Source organism: Heliconius melpomene, chromosome 12 (genome assembly GCF_056956725.1).
Source record: "Heliconius melpomene rosina isolate 202511_hmr_F chromosome 12, ASM5695672v1, whole genome shotgun sequence".
NCBI classification, from domain to species: Eukaryota; Metazoa; Arthropoda; class Insecta; order Lepidoptera; family Nymphalidae; genus Heliconius; species Heliconius melpomene.
The window spans coordinates 7,882,266-7,907,477 of NC_140400.1; the positions used below are offsets into that span (position 1 = coordinate 7,882,266).

The following is a 25,212-nucleotide window of genomic DNA, read 5'->3' on the forward strand; positions in this document are numbered from 1 at the left end:
CTTCCACACAACAGCCGGTTGTGGTGACTCTGCCATACTAGTTTTTATACATTTAAAAGAAAATCGTTGAAGCCATGTCATAGATTTCATTGGAAAAGAAAGAATATATCCATGCATCCATCCATCCATCCATCCATCCATCCATCCATCCATCCATATATGGGCCCAGGCATATATGATTTCATCGCAATATTTCCCAAAAATCCCAAAATAGCTAATTATCGTTACTATACACATTTTATATTGAATGTTAATTGTTATTAAATATATATATATATATATATATATATACACAATACACACATAAATATAATTTAATATTTAGTATACCTCTAACGCTCGCATCTCAGGCGTTTCTGGATCGGGGTCTGACTGGTCGTCCGATACGGAACTGCCACGCACCATCTATATACGAAATTAGGTAACTAATTATGCCCTCCATATAATAAATGAAATATTTAATAATTTCATTACCTCGCTCTAGTAATGAGGCAAAGCCTGGCGTTGAATTCCGTTTCTCTACACGCATGCCTTAAGGAAAACAGCGGAATGTGGGAAATATCTTAATGGGAACAAAGTGTCTTTACACTAGGTTCCCAGATTCGGTAGGTGATCACCATTCGGGGGAATGAATTGTTTCTATTTCCTTTCGCTTTGGTAACAAGACAAACCATGCAAAACAGACAAACCGTTGAGACAAAAATTGGACGAAAAAAGAATAACAACTTTTTTTAGCCTTTTTTAAATACCCAAAAATTAACGTTGTAATTTGTATTACTTTTGAAATATTTAAACGTAAATTTTTACTATTTAAAAATAGTTTTTTTTTTCTGTAATTATAAATTGTATTAAAAAATATATTGAACTTGAAACCATTCCTATACTTTTATATATGATATACATACATGTAAAGACTGTGGCACAGCGAGAGCGGTGCTAGTGGCGGTCAATGAAACTGTTTTACTTGTAGTTCTGGTAGTACTGTCTTCTGTGTCCTCCCATTCTGGATCACCTGTGTAGATCACAAGTAATTTGATAGACAAATGCTCATTTCAATATATAAAGAAAAAGCTGATATATTTTGACTTCAATATAAATATTGACTAGATGAGATTTTGATAGTTGAAATAAGTAAATAAAATATTAACATTATTTTAGTACATAGAGGATAGTAGTATTAAGTAGAGAAAACTTGATATTAAATAAGGTATCTCGTTCTTCAATATGAAATATTGAGTGTAGGTGGGCTTCGCTATAAAAGAATACAAGATCCATTCACATATTGAGTATGGTATGGTATAATATGCATAAAAAATATACACACACCACTCTATTATTCTTTGGAGTGGACATGCTCATGTTACCACTATTACCAATGGCGCGTGCGGCTCTTTATCATTTCCATCGATAGTAATAGATGGCTACGCGCATTTCTAAAGACTCATAGTAAGTGTATGCCAGCGATGCAATAATACTGAATGGAAAAACATAAAGGCACGGTATACAAAGCGCACTCACTGTCGTCGCGCGGCGCCGGCATGTCAACGTTGTCGTGCGTGGCGGCGGCGCGGGCGGCCGGCACGGACAGCAGCAGCGTGCGCGCGTTGTCGCACACGGCGCCGCCCGCGAATGCGCGCAGCAGCGGCACACCCGCCACGCGCGCGCCGCACCCCATGCGCGGGTTCTCCGCTATACACACGTCGCGCTGTAGAGGGAGAACGGAGATGAACTATTTTTTTTATTTCCATTCCATTAATAGTTTAATTTTGAAAAAATATAATGGTTTGAAATGTCTTTCCTTTCCTCATTCATCTCTCTATCTCGCGCACACCTTTCCCATATACACACGCACGCATGCGCAGGTACTCACGGCGTGGTGCGTGGCGCGCTCGGTTGCCAAGTCGGCGGCGACGGCGAGCAGGTAGACGGCAAGCGCGAGCACGTGGTCGGGCGGCGCCGCGCCCTCGTCCGTCACGCCACCAGCGCCCGCGCCCGCCGCGCCCGCGGTCTCCGCGTGCCGGCGACGAACGCCGCGGAACAGCACCGCTAGGAGAGCGCCGTGGAGGACTCCTGTTGGATACAAACCGGATATAATAAATATACAAGTTTATGATGCTAAACTAATAATATAAAGCTGAAGCTGTTTTTTTGGATGAAGGCGCTAATTTCTTGTTCTAATTAAACAATCTATTTATGCTGTATAGTATATGGGCCATATTACATCACATTTATTGTTTCCGTATAACTCGCTTTTTCTTGTTACTAGACAAATGAAAATAACTAATTTCTCCGAGTAGGAATTGAGCCCACAGCTGCTGCCTCTATAATTGGATTCTCTGTCGCTATACTATGCCGATATATAAGATAATCTTACCAGAAGCGCACAGTTGCCTTGGGTCGCCGGCGGCGGGGGGTGGGGGAGGCGCTGAGCGCAGCGGCGGCCACAGCGCGCCCGTGTTGCTGTTACCGCCTTCTGCTTTTTGTTTTTCTCGCACACTAACCACGGATATTTTTTTAAATATTTTTTAAATCTTATTATATTATACACTAAATATAGACAAATGTTTTAGAGAAAAAAAAAACTTAAATGTAATGAGGCCCGAATTTGCACATATTAGATTTCTAAGAGCCTCCTCTTGAAAATCCAATATGTGCAACTTCAGGCCGATCCGATTTGCAATACTTTAAAATTTTTAAATATGTGTTGTATAACATGCAAGAAATATGTTACAATTACAGTACTTTAAGAGTAAAATATTTATAATTTTTTTTAATGGTAAATACTAACTAAGCAGCAAATCTATCCATGGAAGAGTGAAAGTCTCTTCTGTGCACGGCTCGTCGCAACACGTGTAGGGGGTCGTAGTATCGTTCCCATACAATCGGTTTTGGCACGAAGAGACCTTGCTCTAGGCTTTCTGAGCCTTTTGGTGGGGCTCGGTATACTGATAGCTGAGGGGAGAGAGAGAGAAAGATTAGCATGAGTTGCTTTACTATTCCTCAAATATGATACAATTATAAAAGTAAAACTAACATTATCAATAATATATATGACACAGTATGCAATACTCGTATATATTGTATACATATATTTAAAAAAATATTAAATCAGCTTCACAGTGTACCCTGCACACAGCAGGGAAGATAGAGGGAATCTAGTGTTAAGACACTCCGTTCCCCACTTTCCACTGAACTCTGGAGGCATTGCGTGTTAAGTGGCGGAGCTCAACGCCGCCTTTTGCCTCGATGCCAGAGCGCAGAAATGGAAATATACATTTTAAATAAATATTTCATTGCCTCGAGTGAGGATCGAACCCCTAACCAGTGAGTGACTGTAAAGTCACACTTTGGGCCCCTGAGCCAAGACTAGCTTTTACATACAATATAACTACCGTAGAAAATGATAATTTTACCTCTTTGAGAACAGTTTCAAAATTCCTCGTGTGTGCGTTTCCAGAACGCTCCGGCATTAGTTCCAATAGCTGAGAGTGTGTCTTATCACCGGCAGCGAGCAACGTCGCCACCTCAAGTCGAGACTGCGTTAATTCGTCATTACCTATAAATAATAAATATGTAATTGCAAATATGTATATATTTACATTTATACTAACATTGTAAAGCTGAAGATTTTGTTTGGTAAAATACATTAATCCTAAAAAATCAGTCTTAAATCCATACCTAGGTTAGTCCTGGAGGAGACCAAAATAGCCAGGAACGTCAGAAGTCCCTCAACCATGGCGTCCTGTTCAGCAGCCTGTGCGGGCGACATCGGTGTCAAGCTCAGCCACTCTCGTACGCCGAACCTGTTTATTTGTTTATTTTATAATATAACCCTTACCTGTTTATAATATACTCGTATGTATGTACAAAATTTACCTATTTCAGCAAATAAAAGATTTATTTGTTAATTTATGGTTTATCTTAACCAAAAATAAAATTAAAATTTCAACGAAATTCGAATTTTTAACAACATGAAAGCATAGTGATCAATAATTTACAAAAAAAAAAAAGAAAAAATAGCTTCACGTTGTATCCAACTTATATAATGGTTTGGCAAAGGTAAGTGTTAAGATTATGTTCGCCACGAAAAAATAAAATCATTCCTCTGGGTAGAAATCGAACCTAAAACTGTCGTGTTTACATACACTGTACCGCTGTCACGTTTCACTCATACTTGTGCCACGACGACCTAAAAAAAGAGAAAATAAACAACAACTTACACATCTATACACATATCCAAAAACTGATCAGCAGGCAGATGGGCAGCGCATATCTGCAACCAGTAGATATCCATATCCACCATGGAGTTACAGAAGTTGGCCTGGATGTACGTCATCGCTTGACCTTTGATTTGTAGGCCGTTACGGACCCACACGCCTGCCAGTATTTCGTAGAATAAGCTCTGTGAAAAATCAGAAAATCTTTTACGGTTAAAACAGTAAAGCTATGGAATAAGTTGCCGCTGGAAGTAAGACGGTCCCAGTCAATTGGGATTTTTAAACGACGTCTTAAACTTTACTATCTCCAACTCAATTCATAAAACGACAATATTATAATTATATATGTATTTATCTTTAATTGTTGTATGTATGTATATATGTATGTATGTAGGCATTTGTGTAGATATGTATGTATATATGTAGATATGTATGTATAAATGTATGTATTAAACTATTTTGTGTTCTCTGAATATTGGTTTTTATATATTTTATGTACTTTTTGCACCTTTCTGCCTTCTTTTCTAAATTTAATCCTTCCGTTTTTCTTTGGTTGCCTGTAAGAAATCGCTTTTAGTGATAAGGCCGCCATTGCACACTTGTTAATCGTGTTTCTAATGATTTGTATTTTTTTTTTTTCTTCTTATTTGTGCAATAAAGTATTATATTATTATTATTATTATTATTATATATATATTTTTTTATTTTTGATAAAGTAGTTAGTGTTCTTACTATTATACTAAGAGAATAAAAAAATACATCAAATGGTCTAGTAGTAATAATATTTATTTATTATTTGTGACTACTTTAGAAGGGTTTAAGCCGAATAAATATACCTAGCAACACTGCTTATCTATGCTCGACTAATAAAAGTATATTCGGATATTACCCGAAATATTTCATATCTTTAAAATTAATAATATTTTTTAGTAATTTAAAAGAAATAATTGAATTCCATTTTGCATATCGCGCAACTTAAGGTTCACATAAACTTAAGGCCAAAGTATAATTTTTACAATGATACATAATACATTTTTGTATAATATCCCCTTTATACAAAAAAAAATGCATCGACGGAATATTTACTATAAACCAAATATTTTAGAAAACAAGAAGATGCAGGCGTATCTAATTTTAGAAAGAATGTCCATCTACTACTCCTTTATTACAGCCATAAAAAGATAACACCATGAAATATGGGTGTGTGTTAAATAGTCTCCAAGTTTGACAAAAAGCTTTTGTTGACACATCGGGAAATGAAGAGGGTTCGCCGAGGTTTAATGTTGCCAGTTTTAAAATAGCGAAAGCTCCAATTTTGTGGGAATTAAAAATGTATTTAAATTGTATAAATTTTAAATAATATACGGTTAGCACACGAAAAGTAGCAAAAGATTTTTAACTTTTTAAATAACATTATACGACAATTTTTTGTTACATCGATAGAATCTGTAATTAAGTACAAGTAAACGTGGGTGTCTAACCAGTTTAACTTGTTCCATGACTCATATATTACTATTGATTGTACGTTTTTATTGTAAAACTCAGCCAACATAACTTTAAGCCTTGACTTTTTAAAATAAAAGACAATTTTGTATTTATAATAGTCTGGTAAATAAAAAATTGTAGCTGACCACCCTGTGACCTCACGCGAGGCGGCTCAGTGGGAGTCGGTCCGCCGTCATGTCGGTGCGTGCCTTTCTAGTGTTAGTTGCGTTCGCGACCACGCACGCGTTGGTTGACGAGGCTGTCGACGTTATCAAACTAGGGATTGATATTGGTGAGGAAGTGCTCAATTCCTGGGATGTTATCAGCAAACCTTTCAATGTCTCCGGTGGAGTGGAGCTGCCTTTCATTAGGCGAAGAGAAAGGCAGATTTTGGCGAAATTGGCCCAGATTTCGCGTAGCATAACCAGACTTGAGTTGGGCATAGAAAGAAATGGTGCAATCGCAATGCTTCTAGCCAAGCGCAGTGGTCATAGCGCCAGAATGGAATTAAAATTACATGAAATGGCCGACCTATTGAACCGAGTGGCATCAGCTGACAGGCAGATGCGCGAATATATGAGGATACAGCAAGACCTGGAGAGAAGGACACTCGAAGACTTTGCAGAATGGTGTGTGTCACACGACGCGGGAGCGTTGCCCAGCCTACTAGAGCGGGTGCACTCATTGATAGTGCCACCACATAAGAATATCTTGGGAACTAATATTTTGCAGCTGCTTTTAGAGGACTTGCAGGTTGGTTGAGCACCATGAATATTTATAAGTTAATGTGTTATATTATGTTATCGTTTCTTATTTTATGGCTTTTAGACGTGCCAGTTGAGCATATTTAAAAAAACTCATAGCTAAGAAGAAATAAAAATAATTACTATGTTGTTACAAACACAGACAATTCTTTCTGCATTCTGCAACATCTAAGTTTACATTCAGTTACATGCAACAAAGAAGACAACAATAGTTCGTTTTGCCGAGTACGGTATCAATAACAGCAAGTAAACAATGAGTTAACTGTAGATAGACGTGCCGGTGCATGGAGTCTCGCCCTCGACTAGACAATATCGATCCTTTATCATATACAAGGGTCCGTCTGCGTGCTCTCGTGCACTTCGTTGTACGATTTACGTACATTGAATTTGTGATTGTCGGCCGTAAAAGTATGTATTTTTATCTTTCTATATTATACACTTCCGCCCAATTATATCTCCAATTTAGGCCAACATATTTTGTTTACAATGAAGAATTTGATTATAAATTGGCATTTAAATACACCATTATTTATTACAAACCTATAAATACGTAACAATGCGTCACGAAGTAACGGGTATATAATATAAAATAAACACGCCACCTACATAATTATATTTGCTAACTAAACATTAAATACAAGATTCACTTCGAAGTTAACCACATAAAGAGCTATTTAAGCGACGTTTAATGAAAAAGAGAGAGAGAGAGAGAGAGAGAGAAAAAAGAATAGCCAATATAAAATAACCCGTAAGAAACTAAATGAACAATATTCATGAATAATAATATGCTAATATCTCACACAAGGCGTCGAATGAGATACGGTTATAATGACTCATAGAGTTAACGACACGCGAGTCTCCGGTTCGCTTTTAGGATGAAAAATTGTCTTGTAAATTGTACACTTCCTTATTAAAACAATGCTTTCATATGTTTTTGCGTCTCCCGCATAATGTGAGCCTAGTGATATATCTCATTTCTCTATTTTACAATTGGGAGACCTTAATGCCGCATTTTGTTTAAACAGGCAAGGGAAATTAAAAAAAATATATACAAGCATTACCTCGAATGGGAAATGAATCCACAGCTATCATTTATTTATCATTTATCTTTTCTTAAACATTTGACTTGGATTGCTAAGTTTTTTCATTGTCTAGCAATTTAAAACAACGTAGCCATATGTTCGCATTTTTTTATTTATGCTTTATATTTAGAAGAATCCATTGTTTAAATAGGCTTTTAGAATATCAATGAATGTGCGCAGATGCTGAATTTAAAGGAAAAAAGAGAACAAAATAACTTTTGACGTTGACATGGGAATATTTTCATTGTTTAATATACCTACCACATTGAGGTTTTGTAGGACGGAATGGAAATTCTAAATAAAAATAAATATCCTATACAGTGAAGAATAACTAAAATACAAGAACATTAAACACTATTTATAAAATGGTGAACGTAGTGTCTTAACACTAAGATCAGACGCACAGAATAGGATAGGATCATTAACACTAGGAGGCAGAGCCTATCCCGCTGTGCGCGGGATACAGCGTGAAGCTGATATATGTATAAAGTAGGCACTAACATCATTTCTCTTATTGCTTATTGTCGTACAGCGTGAGAGAATATCAACAAGCAAGGCTATTAGCGTTCAGCGCTCAGTTGACAGGTCAAACAACTTTGTTCAATGATAACGATTCGCTATATATATTATGATACTTTATAATATGTTAAGGTTTTCTTGTTTCAAATTTATATACTTCCGTTAGAGATAGATAAATATAATATGTTTTTTGTGCCAATACACTAAAAATATTTATGTATGTACATTAGATAAAATTGTATAGAACATTTAAATAGTTGTATCCGTGATGGCGCAGCGATTATGATAGAGCGATTCTTTAATTTTCATTCCCTGCTCTGGTAGCCTAAGCTCGGCGTTAAGCTCCGCCACTCAAAACGTAATGTATCGACAATTAGAGAGAGAGAGAGAGAGAGGAATGGAGTTTTACCTTCCCCGCTCCCTTGGCGTTAGGTTTTATCTGCCTGTTTTTTTCTGTTCTAGTGTCTTAAGTGCCATTGTGATATCTTATTGTGACTGAATTATTCTTTGAAATGAAACAAGGACAATATATTTAATTTCATACATAGGGTTGTGTAGTCAAGTCCAACAAGTATTTTTATCATTATTACAAGTGGAAGTGGAAGTGATAATGGAAGTAACAGTGCTTGTCTTTGCAGTACTTATAGATAACCGACTACATTTATTTATATAAGCGCTTAATTTGTTTAAATTGATATTATTCACCCTTATTAAGTTGCGCTCAATTATAAATTATTATATCTTAAGACGAAGCTATGCCTTGAAACATGGGAAACAATTTTTTTACATATAAATACCGATTGGGGCTCAGAAGGCATATTTAAAAAATATATATGAATAATTTATAAACTAAACAGTATAAGAAAACAGCTTTATTTTGTTCTCTGATGTTCAAGATTTTAGCTCATACTAAATACTATTGGATATCAATTAAAGAGACAAGCAAAGTGAGATACATATTGGTAAGGATACAATTATTACAAATGATAAGTATTTAACGGACGGATTAATGCCAGGAAGAAGATAAGTATTTAACGGGTGCGTAAATATTATAACAGAGAGAGATAGTGAATAGAACAAGGTTAAAATTGTCATTGATACTTTAATACTATTATATTAATACTATTATTACAATTAATAAATAATATATGAGAATTAACTAGTTTCAGTTATGTGTACATTTATTCATTTAATTCGAAAAAGTTAGCTTTGTTCTATACCTTAAATTGAATTAATACCTTGTAAATAAAGACCTTAGGCGTAGTGTATAAGCAAATAAAACGATATACTGCACGCGATAAAGATTCAAATAAAATATGGCACATTTACACGCAACGTCTTAATATGGTAGGAGTTTGTAACCAAAGGGGAGTATCTCCGCACGAATATCGGCGACATTGCAACGGGCTATAGACTTTAAATTTTAGAAAGAAAGAAAATATTTAAAAAAAACACATAATTCTTCTTATTGGGAACGGAATGTCTCAAGATTACTATTGCTATTTGTGGAATGCAGCGTGAAGATTGATATAAACATTTTAAAAAAAGTGCTGTTACACATTTTGCAAAGAAAAAGTTTTTGTTACTTGATTCGAGCTAAAATTTATTCGGCAATATTATTTCAGTTGTTTCATTCAAGTTTCAAAAGTTAAAAAAATACAATAATTTATTTACAATCCCGGGCAATTTAAATGTAATGAAATTTTCAATTTAAATTGCAAGTCGGTACCTACATACGATTCGCTAGTAGGATATCATTTAATAGAGTGCCTCGCATACATCTAGGCCAAGTTTGTTAACAGACAGTGCGTTATCACAGAGATCGTAGGTCAAGAATCGTAGCACAATCTTCCATCCATTAATGAAATAAAACGGATAAAGCTTTTATTACATTTATCGTACATACGTATGTACACGTTGTGTTTTTATTGTATATTTGTTTATTTTTAAATAATACAATATACATTGTGTTAACATTATATTTCTTTAAAGAAATTATTTTCCAGTGCTTTGATTGGAAATAATTATAACTATATTATACTGTTTGTATTGTTGAACTTAATATTTTTATTATTTTTTTAGCTTCACGCTCTATCCCAAACATAGGAGGCAATGCAGAGGGAAAGTGGCGAAACTCAAAGCCGCGCGTTTCCTAAGGAAATGAAAATACAAAATATTTAATTTCCTCGAGTGGGCATCAAACCCGTTGCGTATGCAGACTTGCACACTTGCGCCACGACTATGCCAGTCGATATCTTTAAGCATAATTGATTGACAAATATTTAAAGATTATAATTTACTGAAGTAATCTTACGAAATCAACATAATGTAAAATATATAAGAATATTTAAAAATCGACATTATGGCAGCGTCAGCATCTGCTATGTATACTGTAATAATAACTGAGTATATTGGCTTAATTAGTTAAATTACACTTTTAATATCTTTATACAGGCTGTTGCAGGATATAACATTTCATTGATAAAACGTTATCTAATTTATACGAGAAAAATCCACTTTTAATCCCTGTGCGTCCGCTTTATATCGCGTTATGCAAGAACTTTCATCTTATTAAATATATCTACCTACAAAAATATGTTTGTTTCCTTTTACGTAAAGTTTGTAAAGTCTAACTTTGTACAATTCCAATGTCTTTTATACATATATTTGCATAATATGGCAGATAATCTGCCCTTGCTGCCCATATATTGATTGTAAGTTCACTTACTTCCATAGCTATGCATGGGCAATCTAACAAAGAATAAAAAAGGATATGGAAGATTGCATATACCTAGAACAATTAGTATAAAACGCAATACGAACCTGGATAGCCGCGTTATCTCGAGTGCATTATTTAATCACCCTTTACATTCAATATAAAAATACTAAAGCTGTATTACTCGGTAGGTGACGGTGTCAGCTGACATATGAGCGGGCAAATAATAATATCCAAATTGTTCCGAGAATCCGTTTTGACGTACAAACACCCTTATCCCCGAGTAGTAAGGCTTATAGTGGTGACAAAAAGAAATTACGCTTAGTTAACAATATTAACGTGCGGGTCGGTGGTGATGTTCACCCGAAACGGTCGACACTGTCGATATCGATATATTTCATTGATCAATTTATTTCAAACCTAAAAGGTTTCTAATAAAAATACATAATGAAAACAATAAATTTAATGAAATAATCGTTACGCGTAAATTACATTTGCTACGGCGATAATATAAAGTGAAAGTCGCCTAATAAACCAAGGTGAACAGGTCTCATTGGTGGATCAAAGTACGGTGTACAAAGACATTCGTAATATATATCGATAGGTTAGTCATCACTAGTGGGGCTGCCGGCGGACCGGTCCCCTCCGCTCGTCAGTCAGTGCGCCTCGGGCCGCGACGAGAATCGTTTCTCTTTTATGATACATACAACATGAAGTACGCGGCGCTTTTTGCGCTGCTGGCGGTCGCCTGCGCCAGAGACAGCGACCCTACAGCGGTTGACAATTTACGCAATAAGTTTTACGCGTTGGAAAAACAATTATGGTTGAACGTGACGAATCCCGCTTGGAGCCTGGAAGGCCTTGGAGGAGATGTCGAGCTAACAAAGGCCTTTGTGGATTTCGATGAGCAAATACAAGCGGTGCCGCCTCCACCGCGAGTACCGTTCGAGACCTGGCTTTGGGCAAAGGCGACGGAGAAGTTGCGGGTCATCGAGGGCTACTACAAGAATTTCATTACATTCGTGAGGCGCCAAGCCCAGCCCGGCGTCGTGCCCGCACCTGTGCGTGAATGGCTGGACCTTGCCCAGCAAATGATGGATGAAAAGTCACCCGTTGTAATAGCCACGAAAAAAATCACCGATATGTTAGAATTGGGCGACATGTTCCGTGGTGTCTTGCAGGTATTACAAAATATTTTGAGCTCATTCCCCTTTTATTATTCTGAAAGGATATAAGAAAGCAACGCATAGACCGGCGGTACGTCGTACGGACCCGAGCGACCCTATTTGGACGAATGTCAGTGACCCAATGTTTATGTTGTTCACGTTATATTGTGCAAGAGTAATTCATAATTGTAAGCAAAAAGGGTATTCGAATGAAAATTTGTCTTTTAAGACTTTTAGTGACCTAATGTTCTACTTCCGTTTGGTAATAATTCCGTTTTAGTGCCGTTATCCGAATGGTGATAAACATATTTTTTTATTATAATAACACGAGTATAGACACATGTACATAACTTGGAATCAGCAAAGTGTCACGTCGATCTCAAAATATCGGGCTGAGTTTAAACAGTGATATGCAAATATAAACAAAGCTTCACGATCACGTATATATCTATATAAAGCAGTGAATGAGGCGTGTGCCCATATATGTATGTATATGAGCAATTCTAGTGCACGTTGGGGCAGATTCTTTACATATTACGAAGCCTTATAAATATAATGCTGAGTCGAGGAGTTCTCAGTACTTTTTATTATACGTTGAAAAATAACAAGAGCAAATGATAAACTAAAATATATGTAGGTAATATGTATGCATGATAGATTACAGTTTAAATATTAATTTCAGGAGGAAAATTCAGATCTATGTGATCTTCAGCTGTCGCCGCATCAGTTGATCTATGACATGTACAACACCATCTCCCTGACGGAGATCAAGGGGTACGCCATGACGCAGTTCTCGTGGATGCTGCTCAGGATTTACGGCAAAGGTTAAGACACTCTCTTCCCCATTTTCCGCAGAACTTTCTAGACATTCGTGTTGACTGGTAGAACTCAATGCCTGGCCTTGCCTCGACACCAGAGCGAAGAAATGAAAATATTAATTTAAATTATTATTTTATTTGCTCGACTGGGGGATCGAACCCACAACCAGTCGCGTTTACACTAACACACTTGAGCCCCTGCACCAAGACTGATCTCAAATTAGTTTTACTTATATCTTTACTCCGTTTAAAATAATAACGAAGGAATTACGCAATTATAAATATCATGTAATTTCCGCAGCTGTTTCACTGGAAAGCCAAGTATGTGTGTTATGCACAGCCTTCAAGTATAAATAGATGCCGATTGTATATTTTATAAAAAAAAAATACTATTGATTAAGATCCAAATCCAAAGAATCAAAGTCATAATTTATTCTAAGCGATTATAGCTTTAATGGTAGCATTTGAAAAGTTTCATGCAGCAGCAATTATACAAGGCTGCTATTATTGTGATATTGTTCTATAGAAAACAATCACAATACAATTACAATAGTCATTTTAATAAGAAAAAAAATTCCATAAGTTTGCTTTAAAATCCAATAACGAAAATATATTTGAAAACGTAAAATAGCAGCATCGGCGAATTTAAATCAATAATTAATTTAAACCAATGCCCATACAAACCTAGGCCAACCAAGGCCTATTGGATCGCCATTACTAAATATATTTACAGGTTTCCTTAATAATATTTGTTCATGAAACCGCAATTACGTACATACATGCGTCTAACCTGATATAATAGTTACTAGAGATTTTATATGTTTACTATATATTAGTGGAATATTTACAAATATATAGCGAAATATAAATAAAATATGTACAATTATTTAGAAAATTACACACATTTCAGGAAATTACACTCAAGAAGCAAGTTTGACGCGCCGAAGGTATGGAGAAAGGACGACCAGAACGGCGGCCGCTGCCCGATCCGCTTTGGCTATGGCCAATAGAGGTTTATACCGGTGCGACCCGCCTCAGCATAAACAAGGTATATTATATGCTCACATCTAGCAATGTAAATAGAGGAACTAGTGTTCAGACACTCCGTTAAAGCATATTCACTGAGAGAAAGTACACTATATATTGTAAATAATTGATTTGATTTTAATTAAATTCACATTGCAAATTATGGCTATTATAATTATAGCTTAATACTGATAACCCAATCACGAGGTAATTATCTAAACATAAGTACCAATATTATTAACTATAGGTAATCAAATAATAAATCACACATAAGAATTAATAATACTAATAAGATTATTAAAAATTTTAATAAAAAAATATTTGACTGGCTTAATCGCGTATATCTTTTATATTTCATTTTTGGGAACCTAACATTTATTAGGGATCATTCAATGTATAGTAAACGTGAAAATCAAAGATATTATTACATTCTTGAAATTGCTTACAGGAGAGACATATGAAGAAGTAACACGATTGCTACAAGGCTATATAGAAAACGAAGTGGATATGAATCCTGACCAAACGTGCAGAGAGAACTGCGCCTACTACACGGTCACTGAGAATCATGGTTGTTTTAAAGAACAATTTTGTGCCAAGCAGTCTAAATGCAAGGGACGAATTATAGACTGCAGTTATATTGACTCCGATATGTGGATTTGTCAGTCGGTTAGTATTATTTGAATTGAATTTTTTTTATTAATTGTTTTGGGATGTATTTGGGTTTGGCTATTATATTACAAGATAACTTGAATAATAGAATATCTCATATAAATACTAACAAAAGGAATCCTTTAAACGAATGACATAATTTATTATTAATAAATGATATAAGATAACAATTATAAATAACGGATCAGTATTAAAATTATTTAATAAAAACTAAATACTATACTTTGCAGGGCAGGAACAGTCCTCGTCGATACGAGTGGATAGAGTATGAGAACGGAAGAACAATGGGCCGACCAGGGACATGCACAATGGGGACCACCAAGGTGAAACAATTATCATATTCATATTTAGGGACACCAATAAAAACATAGGAAGATCCTATAGCATTAAAAGTGTTAATACAATAGGTGTCAGTCTTCCGGACTGACCTGCAGTCATAAAAAATGCAACCAAAACTAACATATCAAACCATAACTTCATATATAAGCATATTTTAAAGTAAATTGATAACTTCAGAAGATTGATTATCCGATCAGAAATATTTTAAGGATCAGAAATATTATCCCACCAGAAATATTTTAAGGACAATTGATAGATACAATATCTATAAATATTTACACAAATAAATTGTAAGTAAGAATGGAACTAGCGACTTTTCGAAGTAATGCCTCTTCATTACTTCGAACAGTCTGATCACTAGACCAGGTCAGGCCAGATCATTAAATTCAACGTAACCTATATATGATGAAGAAGCTTTGTTCAGGTTGATTCTTGGTGGCGTTGGCTTTTCTGGCACTGCTCGTACTGTATGTGCCTGTGCGACGAGGCGGGCCCCAAGTCACATCGCTACTTTAGCTTGTGGGAGACGACTTCAGATGTGAAGAACAACAAGTTAGTTGCCTAATAATCTAGGACACCCGCACACTTAGGAATTGTTAGGAAAAATGTTCATCAATCACAAAAAAAACATGTATTTAATTAATAATTATATAATTTTTCGTCTAAAGGTGGACTCCTGGTGGAAATGGAACCTACTTCATTGCTCATACTGTTTTTGTCTTTGTGAGGATGATCTCGACTCCTCCGAACGCACCTTCAGCTTGCGTGAGGCGTTGGCCGATATAGAGAAGAACAAGTCAGTAGTCTGGCACATCTGACTTGGGATCACGTCACTTATAATCTCACATAATCCTTTCATGTCGTAGCTAGTACTAACTTTAGGGATATTTCACATTTTATAATTTGGGCTCTATTTTTAAGCATAATTATTTCTTCAACTTAAACGGGAACTATTAGCTTATTGTGCTAAAAGCATGGGTGTGCGCGTGTCCATTTAAAGATACAAGCTAGCTTTTATTCATATAACAATATTTCACAAATTAATTTAATAATTTAAGGGTAGTGACAGGATTGCGCCTCGTCAAACATGGGAGGGTCTTCCACCTTCAGATAAGCGAGGGATTTTTGGGAGAGAGAGGATATATAACTCCGGGTAGTTGGGTGCCAGTGCAGAAATTCGATATAGCAGACCCTGGAGTTAGAAGCGGAGATGATTACCACACTTTGACTTATGAAAACAGAGCAGTCGATTTGGACGAACTGGATTCACCGTCGGGACATATTTTGACGGGAGTTAGGTAAGTAAAAGTTATTGTGTTTCGCCACAAAACGATTAATATAGATTTATTATTATACCATGTTTCGCAACAGATTCCGCATGATCGGTGCCCATTTACATTTCGAGATACGATCGACGCCCTTCAACTACACGACCGGACGTCTGGCCCCTGACAGGAGTCAATGGATCAGTAATGATAATACCGAGGCAGCTGAAACGCCAAGGTAAGCTATTCTGTTCTAAGCATTCTTATCCATATTTTTTTGTATCGATATTATTTTTAAATAGGTATTGATATATATTTTTGTATTTCAGGTCACGTCTACAATTTTACAAGCCGGATCTGCCAACACGTAGTAAGACGCCTCTGCCGGTAGACTCCAAGCATGACCAGTACTTGGAGTTCACGCACAGCGATTTTGAGACTGACGCGGCGCAGAGCACTGTGCCTTTTATCGACATACAACCTCTAGAGCCCATGAAAGGTTTGTAGTTTTTATTTCTTTAGATATTTTCTCAGTACACCGGAAGACTTGAATAATATTTTGGCACACCGATAATCTTTTACTCTAGATAAGCTAATAGGTTAATACATATAATTTTCATTTAAGTGACCCCAAAACTCAATGTAACAAATACCTCCAAAGTCCTGGCTAAGAACCACAGACAGAAAATATTAAAATAAAACATAAATTTTCTAGGAGCGGCCCTACTAAGCGGCGCGGGTATAATCCATCGAGGCGTGCGTGGTTCCGGCGGGTTCCTCGCCACGAAGCTCTTCACGTACGACTTTTCACGTCACGTGAAAGCCGAACTACCACCTAATTACGTGATAGAGGACGGCGAGAAGGAGAACATAGTGCTAGCCCCTAACACTTTCTAGTTCGTAACATTATTTCTATATACTCATTATGTAGTTCAATTTGACTTATAAATAAATTTATTTAAGGAATTTGTGTTTTATTTAATATTTTTGACGCTACATATTAACTCTATAATCATTATTTGGTTTTTAACTTACATATTTATATAAAATTATAACGCATTTACAATTTTGTACTAATTCATACAAATATAAAACCAATAATTGTCTTTAAAATTCGCTTAATTTAATTTGAAGCCAGTTATGCCGCAACGGCACAAGTGTGTGACTGACTTGAGTAAGTGAAATATTTAACATTTTCTCGTTCTGGTTACGTAGCAAAGCGCGGTGCTGAGATTTGCAACATCCAATGCCACAATGAGGACGGAACGTGGGCTAAAGCAAGATTCTTTTCCAATGAAGACTTATAAACAACTCTAAATCACTTTTTTGAGTTTATTTTTTCTTATGTAATCACTATAAAAACCAAAATAAAACATATAAAAAATCAACTAACCTGCACTCTTAACGGATGAGCAGCCAGCAACGCCAACAAATGAGGCGGCGGCAACACATCAGCGGCGCACAACTTCAACGACCGGACACCACAACACAAAAACGCTGCCAAATACCGATGCAATGGAAAGTGAAACGACGCGTGCACACTGTTCCCACTATTAGTCACGTTAAATCCTATTTGATTGTTCGAGTTCGTGTAATGACCGCCGGCGTTGCAGCCGACAGCTCTGAGCCAGTCTTGCAGGTATTGTAACGCGGCGGCGACTATGCGGCGGGCGAGAGCCGCGTGCGAGGGCTCGTTTAGATGCGCTAGTACACTCCACATGGGATAGGCGGCCGCTTCTAGTTCGCAAGAGAAGGCTGCGTAGTACGATGATGGTTCAAATTCTATGTGGCCGCCCGTTTCGCGGACGTTTACGTTCATGCCTGTGTGAAAAATAAAAGACTATTTTATGTGTTTGATCTTGTTAATATTATTTTTCATTTTTACAAGATTAAAACAGTTTAAGTTCATGATTATAGACTTTATACAGATAATTTTAAATATATTTTGCTAATTGTAAATATGCAAATTATATTACGAAACATTGGACACAACTTTTCAAAATTTAGCACATACAAAATTAACTGTGCATTTTTATGTGTGCCAAAGCTCTTAAACAGATTCCAATAAACGAATTAAAAATAATTACGATGGGCAACTATCAAATTAATTCAGATTTATTTATTAGTTTCAGCTTCATATATATTCACATCTTATCTTGCATATAACAAGGTAAGCTGAGAGAACCTGATATCACAGCAATACACAAAATAACAAGAATAAATGAAAACCAAAACCCACCTTGCAGCATAGACAAAAACTGAAACCACATATCAACCAAGGCATCATCTTGGAGAAACAGCAACGCCACACTCTTATGCGAGAGGACATTATTGAAATCCGACACAAGCGGCCAATAACAGTGTTCCTTCATAACTCTTTTAGTACAGTCTATTACATAATGAAAATTGGTATTGGGGTCATGTAGAGTGTTTTGGACTAAGATTTTTCCCATCATAAGCCTCAAAGATAGGACCATAACGTGTAGTAAATGTAGCTGTTGTACGCATCGCAGTGCCAGCGCCTCATTCGAGAACAGTTGTACGGACATGTGGACCACTCTGTTGGACAGTGTATCTGGGTCTGCGGAATTTTCTAGAACGAGCGGTATACGGGCGTAGTGCATTACGAATGTGCGGGTTAGATGCTCCTGGAACGAAAGAAATTTATGTAAGTTAAGTACAAATAAATTAAATTTATGTCAGTTAAGCCAAAGTTGCGATACAAGAAAAGAAAAAGCAACTAAGACTATCTAAAACTATATTTTTTTCACACACTTACTTTATAATCCTGATCTGGCAACATATTAAGTAGAAAACAAACAACATTCTGCGGAAATTCGTATTTGAACGTCCAAAATATGAACTCGTCTAACAAAGTATTGTGCTGTAGTCGAGGAGCTAGCGCTGGAAGATGGCGGTATCTGAAAGGAACGTTTAATTGTAATATATCTTATATATATATGAGTCAATAATTTATAAAAACTTCGATGTAACCCGATGAGAATGTATGGCCTACTGGCTCGAGTCGGTTTGAAAATGTTTATTTACGTACGAGAATTACATTTTCCGCCAAATTCTCTGCCTCGTCACCAGAAGATATGAAAAAATAAACATTTTATTGACTTGAGTGGGAGAGTCGAACCCACAACCGTGTTTAAAGTCACACCGTGCCAAGATGCCCAAATGAAAACATTCTCCAGTATATATTTATATTTCACTTTATAATCAACATCTGTTTGCCAATATAAACTATGGTACAACAACTTTGCCTTCTTCTAATTTCTGATAATCTTCAAATTTAAAGTAATTTAAATAAAATATTAAAAAAAACAACTCACTCATCAGGCGGATCGGGCGCTGGGAACGAGTCGATGGCACGTTCATACATTATATTACTCTCCGCCATGTAGCTGCCGTACTCCGTGTCGGGGTGGGGCGGCGACACTAGGTTGCGGTACATCTGTAATTCAGGGTACAATTTAATATATGGAAATTAAAACTAATTGGAGACAGGTGTTTAATTCTTTAGACAGATTTTTTATCATGATATATCACATAAGTAGTATATAATAATGAATGAAATATACCTAAAGACTAAAAACAGTTTATTCACATTATAATTTACCTGTGGGTTTATAAGCGCCTTCGTCATGGCGGACCTCATGAGATCGCCCATGTTGTTGAACTCCATGAGCATTTGCACGTAACTCTCACACTCCTGCACCGCCACGCGGTAGTTGTCCGAATTTGATGCCGTACTGGAATTAAAAAAAGTCTATGTATATAAACATGTAGGTTATATATGCACAGAAATAAGGGATTGCCTGGCGGTCCGTGCCCACTAGTATTATCTGGTGCCCATTCCACAAATTGTACCAACAAAAGGCTTAATAGCAAAAATAAGCTTTTTTTAGGCATTTATTTAAACCAAAACGATTTTCCTTAATTTCTTCCATTTACATAAGATTCGCATAAAAATATATAAATAGTTAACAAATTTATTTCAAAATGTTTGAAAACTCACCTATTCTCCCTAAAATGCTGTAAGAGTCTTAGTATGAGACGCGGCATCATCGCCTCCGCTACGCACATGAGCTCCGCCGGCGCAGTGCCCGGCCGCGGACATTTGTTGCCGTGGTTACTGCAGAAACTGGAAATAACGTACATATATTATGAAATCATTATAAAAATATTGAACAAATTAATGCATGTAAGGTATTTCCATATTTATTAAAGAACCTATATCGTATAATAGTGGGGCTTGAGTGGGAGTCGTGCCGGTAGCCTGACGCGTTTATAGTGGCACGCTTATGTGCTTCACGAATTGCCTCAATTTAAATTTCTTAATTATTAATAATCACTCGCTTCACGTTGTATCCCGCATACAGCAGGGTAGACAGAGGGGATCTAGTGGTGAGACACTTCGTCCCCACTTTCCGCTGATTTTTTCGAGGCATTGCGTGTTGAGTGGCCGAACTCAACTTTGACTTGTTTCCAGAGCGATGAAATGAAAATATTAATAAATAATAATGTATTCCCTCGAGTGAAGATCGAACCTACAACCGATGCGTTACAGTACACCCTTGTGCCCCTGCGCCACAGCGGCCTCGTTAAGTTCATTTATTAATAATCATAAAACATAAAAAACAATACTGTCGCACACAGCAATCCGATTAAGACGTAGACAGCACTAAGGTCACGAATCTCGGGGAGGGTCAAGGTGAAGGTGAAGGTGATGTAGTGGAGTAACTGTTCTCATTGTTTCGGTTCACACTCGCACTCGCGTTGTATAACGTCGGCGCGACATGTTGACGAGATGTTGATTGATAACTCTAGCTCTCATTCGGATTTATAATGTTATATTATATAAGCGATCAACATGCGGCTTTACCCGTTTATACTTATTTTAAAGTTAAAACATATATATTTTTTACATGATTATTATTTGCAATACAGCAATTCTACATTATAGTGTCACTTTGATGAGTAAGCTATATAACCGTGAAGTTTCATCCAAATCTGTACAGTAGGTTTTGCGTGATAGTGTATGTATGGTAATACTAAGCTATATTAAGCCTAAAATTCTTGCTTATATAGATATTTTATTTCTTATATATATTTTATACACTTTTACTTATTCGTCCTAGTTCTATAAGAGATATACAATAATTCTTAATAACTATCAGGTCACATGATAATGGTTGGTGACGTCACTTGTTTACACGCTTCGCCGTTGTCAGAGGCAACGTTGCTTTATTAACATTATTTTGTAGTTATTTCCATGCAATTTTCTTATACAGGATGGAATTGTAAGCACCACTTTAAATGAAACCACAGTTTTAACTACTCTATAAAAGCCTAATATAATTCGGAAAAAAAATAATTCCCAAAAATAAAAAAGTTATTTTTTCAAACAAAATAAATAATAAAATTATCGTTTTAAAATAAAACGCCATTTGTAAAGTATAACATAGGCACGCACACACTTACCTGTCAAATCGGAAATGTGCGTCACACGAAATACAGGTATGGATAAAAATCGTGAAATGAAAAAAAATTCCTACGTCCAAACTGTTGAGGTACCTTGATTAATTTCTTAGGTTTGAGTTTGAAATATATTACCCTATATGCAGTTTCAATAAAAGAAGCGCTGCCTCTTCCACCCTGTATATAACACGTCTTCTTCTAACCTAGTTACATTAAATGATTAAAAAGAGACGTGAAATCATGACGAATTATCTGACTGTCTTGACTAAATAATGGTCTTGAGTTCAAATCCCAAAAGAAAAGGAAGGGCATGGAAAGTGGAGAACGCAGTGATTAATTATTATTCTATGTTCTATGCAAACACCGCAAAATGTAAAACTAGTTGGACTAGACAACATTTTAAAGCCATTTATCTGACTCAACTTAATACCATATAAATCTATGAGCATTGAATAGCAATTAGCATATTAAATTAAACCTAATAATTGATTTCTATTTAATATAAGTGGAGTGCCCATAAAACACCCAGCAGAAACAGAAATAATACAGTAAGTAAATAAATTGCATGAAAGTGCTAAAAACAAGTGCGGTGTGAACTGAAATACATCTCTAATACTAAATTTAAAATAAGGTTATGCTATTCCAGTTAGTCAATATCTGTCTGTAAGCGTTAAATTCCAAAGAAAATAAATTTTCTATTTAAATTAATTAAAAAATGTTAATACTTGCATAGTTGCGAATTTACTATACTTTTCGCTAATCTCTTTATCGTTCATTTTGTGCAACAAAGACGTAATTAATTATTTTTTTAAATTTTTATATATCAAGGCTTTTTAACAACATAATTATCGCCTCATACATCTAAAAGTGTAAATACCTTCATTTTGCACCAAATGAGTGGTATGTGAAAATGTTAACAAATAAACTAACTTAACATATAACTCTCATAGCCCATATAAAACGTGTATATTTAGGCGAAGCGTAGGCAGCCACCGTGGGTTAGTTATGTCAGACGTGACGTCACGCACGCCCCCATTCCTGTGAGCCAGCATAGTAAACAGGCCCAGCGCCTATTGGTATGCTAAATGACGATCGTTTAGAAAATATCTCTTGGCATAGGTCATATTGCCCATAAATACTATTTGTAGATAGGGTACCGAATAATTATATTATTCCATTAAAACAGCTTCAAGCTATATCCCGCGCACAGCAGGATAGGCAGATGGAATCTAGTGTTAAGACACTCCGTTCCCCAAGTGAAGAAATGAAAATATTAAATACTTCATTTCTTCGAGTGTACAGACACACACTTGTACCTCTGCGCCACGACTGGCCTCTAATATTTCACGTCTCGCTCTGGTAAGACAACAAAACTTTCACAACAAAGTTTTGTCACTCAACACAAAGACAGCGATATATTGAAAATTTGGCAGAAAGTAGGGTCTAGAAACTGAGATCACGCCGCCTGCCCAGCTACAAGCATTACATAAAACCTAAAAAAAAAAAACTCAACTCTCTCAATCACATCCACTCACCCATCCTCCTTCATAACAGAGTTGTCACCACAGTCGCAGGCACCACCCGCCTGAGACAGGAACATGTTGAAGTCGTGCGTGGAGTGATCGCCGCGGTGGAAGCACTCGCGGCAGATGGACATGCACGGCGATATGCCGCAGGTCCGACACCTGTAGGCGACGACGCGCGGTATCCACACTAGACCGCATTTGTCGTGTTTGTCGTAGCTCCGCACTGGAATATAGAATAATTAAAGGTTTAATATTGTAGATATAAGGATATTTTTGATTGGACGGATGTACTGAGACAAAAAAAACTAAAAGCTTTCTTAGATTTCTGTGTTTTAACGCATTTCCTGTATTTTATCGGGTTAGCCATACAATCTTTTTTGGCTGGTTAAGTCTTTAGTTTCTAGATGCTCCCGCCAAACTTAGAAAATATAAAAAAAAGCATGAGATCAGAGAAGTGAATTAATATATTGTAGGACATACTTAATTTATTGTCAAATTTATTAAGCAAGTACAAATAATAAAAAATGATAAGACATTTAATATTTTTTAACGAAAAGAGTACTTCTGGATTCTTTGCCGAACTTTTATTAAAAACCTTCATTATGTATGATACGTGCTCGAAATATGTAGTGTGAGTCATATCGAAACAGAATGAAGACAAGACAAATTATAATCAAAATTCAAAGTGTATAAGATTGGTAGGTATCCAATCTTTGGAAATGACCAGTCACGATCTATAATTAACTTATTGTTAAAAGCATTTCAGCAACATATAGTGAATAATATTTCATAAGGGAAACTGTAGACTTATTTGAGAAGACGTAAATTTATCCTTTGTCTAACAGTTACGCAATGCCTCCAGAACTTGACGCAAAATGGGGAACAGAAGAATCACACTAGGTTCCCAGGTTCCCCCTTGCTATGTGCGAGATACAGTGTGAAGCGCGAATACAAAGCTATCTATTGAAATAGACACAAAACTATTTCGGAAATTCCACAGTACTAGTTACTCGTCGATAAAATGTTGTTTCTCTTTAATATACGTATTAGTATGCATATCCACACCGTAGTCACGAATACCAATTTCCGAAATTCATGCATCTATGTCTATTTCAAACAAAAGCACTATGAAATTTTGAAATCTTTATATATGAAATTCTTAAATCTTTATATATATTTGAAACCTTTTCTAGTACAATAAAAAAATTCATGACCATGACATATATATGCAATAATGAAAATATTTTAAAAATTATATAATTAATTTATCAGAATGAATCGGATTGTCATATTATAAAGCTCTTGTGACGCAGACTGCGATGATTGTGACTTTATTTACATTTTGAAGGTTTTTTTTTGTAACTTCACGCTTTTTACTGCATAGCAGGGGGTAGGTAACCTACTTTTAAGACATTTCGTTCAAAATTTTTCGCCAAATCTTCGAGACATTACGGGTTGTGTGGGGGAACTCAACGCCGCGCTTCATCTACCAATGTGGAGAATTGAAAATAAATTAGATATTATCAGCCACCTGCTTTGGAATCACACTCTATTTCGGTATTTACAATTGTAAAATACTTTCTTGGTTCGCCGGCACCCTGCAGGTGTTTTCTAAGGGAAAAGAGAATGAAGAAGGAAGTGGCCATATTACTAATTTGTTCTTACAAAATACGGAAATAATTGCTGTCATGTTTTATGTTATATTCCCAATCATGTTCTTCGTTTTAAGTTTAATGGACCAACATATTAAAAATGTTATCAAGAAGATAGCGACTTCAGAAGTGGTCACTGCTTATTAAAAATATTCTAAGATTAGTTTGATATTGGCTTAGGTTCAAAAGAATTTGAACAACTGGTCCGGTTGTTTGGTCGAGTAATATTTTTAGAGGTGATATCGAAATCCTATATTATATATTAAAAACCTAAGACTAAAGTATAGTGAAAGTATAATTTTAGTTAAACTATCAAATAGTTTAGTACACAAAATGTATTGAATATTAAATTTCTTCTCGTTAAAAATTATCTAATTTACAAGTAAAAAAACCCCACATATAATTAGTGCTAACTAAAAGAAATAAATAAATCCCCTAATTCGATGATTGTTGAGTTGGACGATAATTACAAACAGTTTGG

At 35.9% G+C, this 25,212-nt stretch overlaps 2 protein-coding genes across 5 annotated transcripts in view; one reads left to right on the plus strand and one right to left on the minus strand.

Moving 5' to 3' along the window:
* Window positions 1–25,212, minus strand: part of Ubr3 (Ubr3 ubiquitin ligase) — a 45,635-nt gene that overhangs the window by 8,244 nt on the left and 12,179 nt on the right. Inside the window, exons 2-17 of the mRNA XM_085194280.1 lie at window positions 23,089–23,302; window positions 20,091–20,216; window positions 19,692–19,824; window positions 19,405–19,526; window positions 18,846–18,987; window positions 18,306–18,714; window positions 17,460–17,887; window positions 4,221–4,402; window positions 3,679–3,803; window positions 3,414–3,556; window positions 2,789–2,952; window positions 2,375–2,496; window positions 1,871–2,070; window positions 1,519–1,705; window positions 906–1,012; window positions 331–405 (exon numbers count right to left, since the gene is read on the minus strand). Coding sequence (XP_085050406.1) covers window positions 331–405; window positions 906–1,012; window positions 1,519–1,705; window positions 1,871–2,070; window positions 2,375–2,496; window positions 2,789–2,952; window positions 3,414–3,556; window positions 3,679–3,803; window positions 4,221–4,402; window positions 17,460–17,887; window positions 18,306–18,714; window positions 18,846–18,987; window positions 19,405–19,526; window positions 19,692–19,824; window positions 20,091–20,216; window positions 23,089–23,302 — 2,879 coding nt within the window. The remainder of the gene's footprint in view (window positions 1–330; window positions 406–905; window positions 1,013–1,518; window positions 1,706–1,870; window positions 2,071–2,374; window positions 2,497–2,788; window positions 2,953–3,413; window positions 3,557–3,678; window positions 3,804–4,220; window positions 4,403–17,459; window positions 17,888–18,305; window positions 18,715–18,845; window positions 18,988–19,404; window positions 19,527–19,691; window positions 19,825–20,090; window positions 20,217–23,088; window positions 23,303–25,212) is intronic.
* Window positions 5,876–17,032, plus strand: LOC146533722 (uncharacterized). Of its 4 annotated transcripts, none has more exons than XM_085194282.1 (10): window positions 5,876–6,455; window positions 12,632–12,773; window positions 13,678–13,815; window positions 14,242–14,459; window positions 14,693–14,785; window positions 15,470–15,597; window positions 15,860–16,099; window positions 16,173–16,304; window positions 16,396–16,565; window positions 16,782–17,032. In XM_085194282.1, the coding sequence occupies exons 1-10, from the start codon at window positions 5,898–5,900 to the stop codon at window positions 16,961–16,963; spliced, it is 2,001 nt and encodes a 666-aa protein (XP_085050408.1). In that variant the 5' UTR covers window positions 5,876–5,897; the 3' UTR covers window positions 16,964–17,032. The 4 variants fall into 4 exon arrangements, with proteins under 4 accessions (XP_085050408.1, XP_085050407.1, XP_085050410.1 ...); XM_085194281.1 differs by lacking the exon at window positions 15,470–15,597 and adding an exon at window positions 15,226–15,353 and having other exon boundaries at window positions 5,877–6,455; XM_085194284.1 differs by lacking the exon at window positions 5,876–6,455 and adding an exon at window positions 11,418–11,964.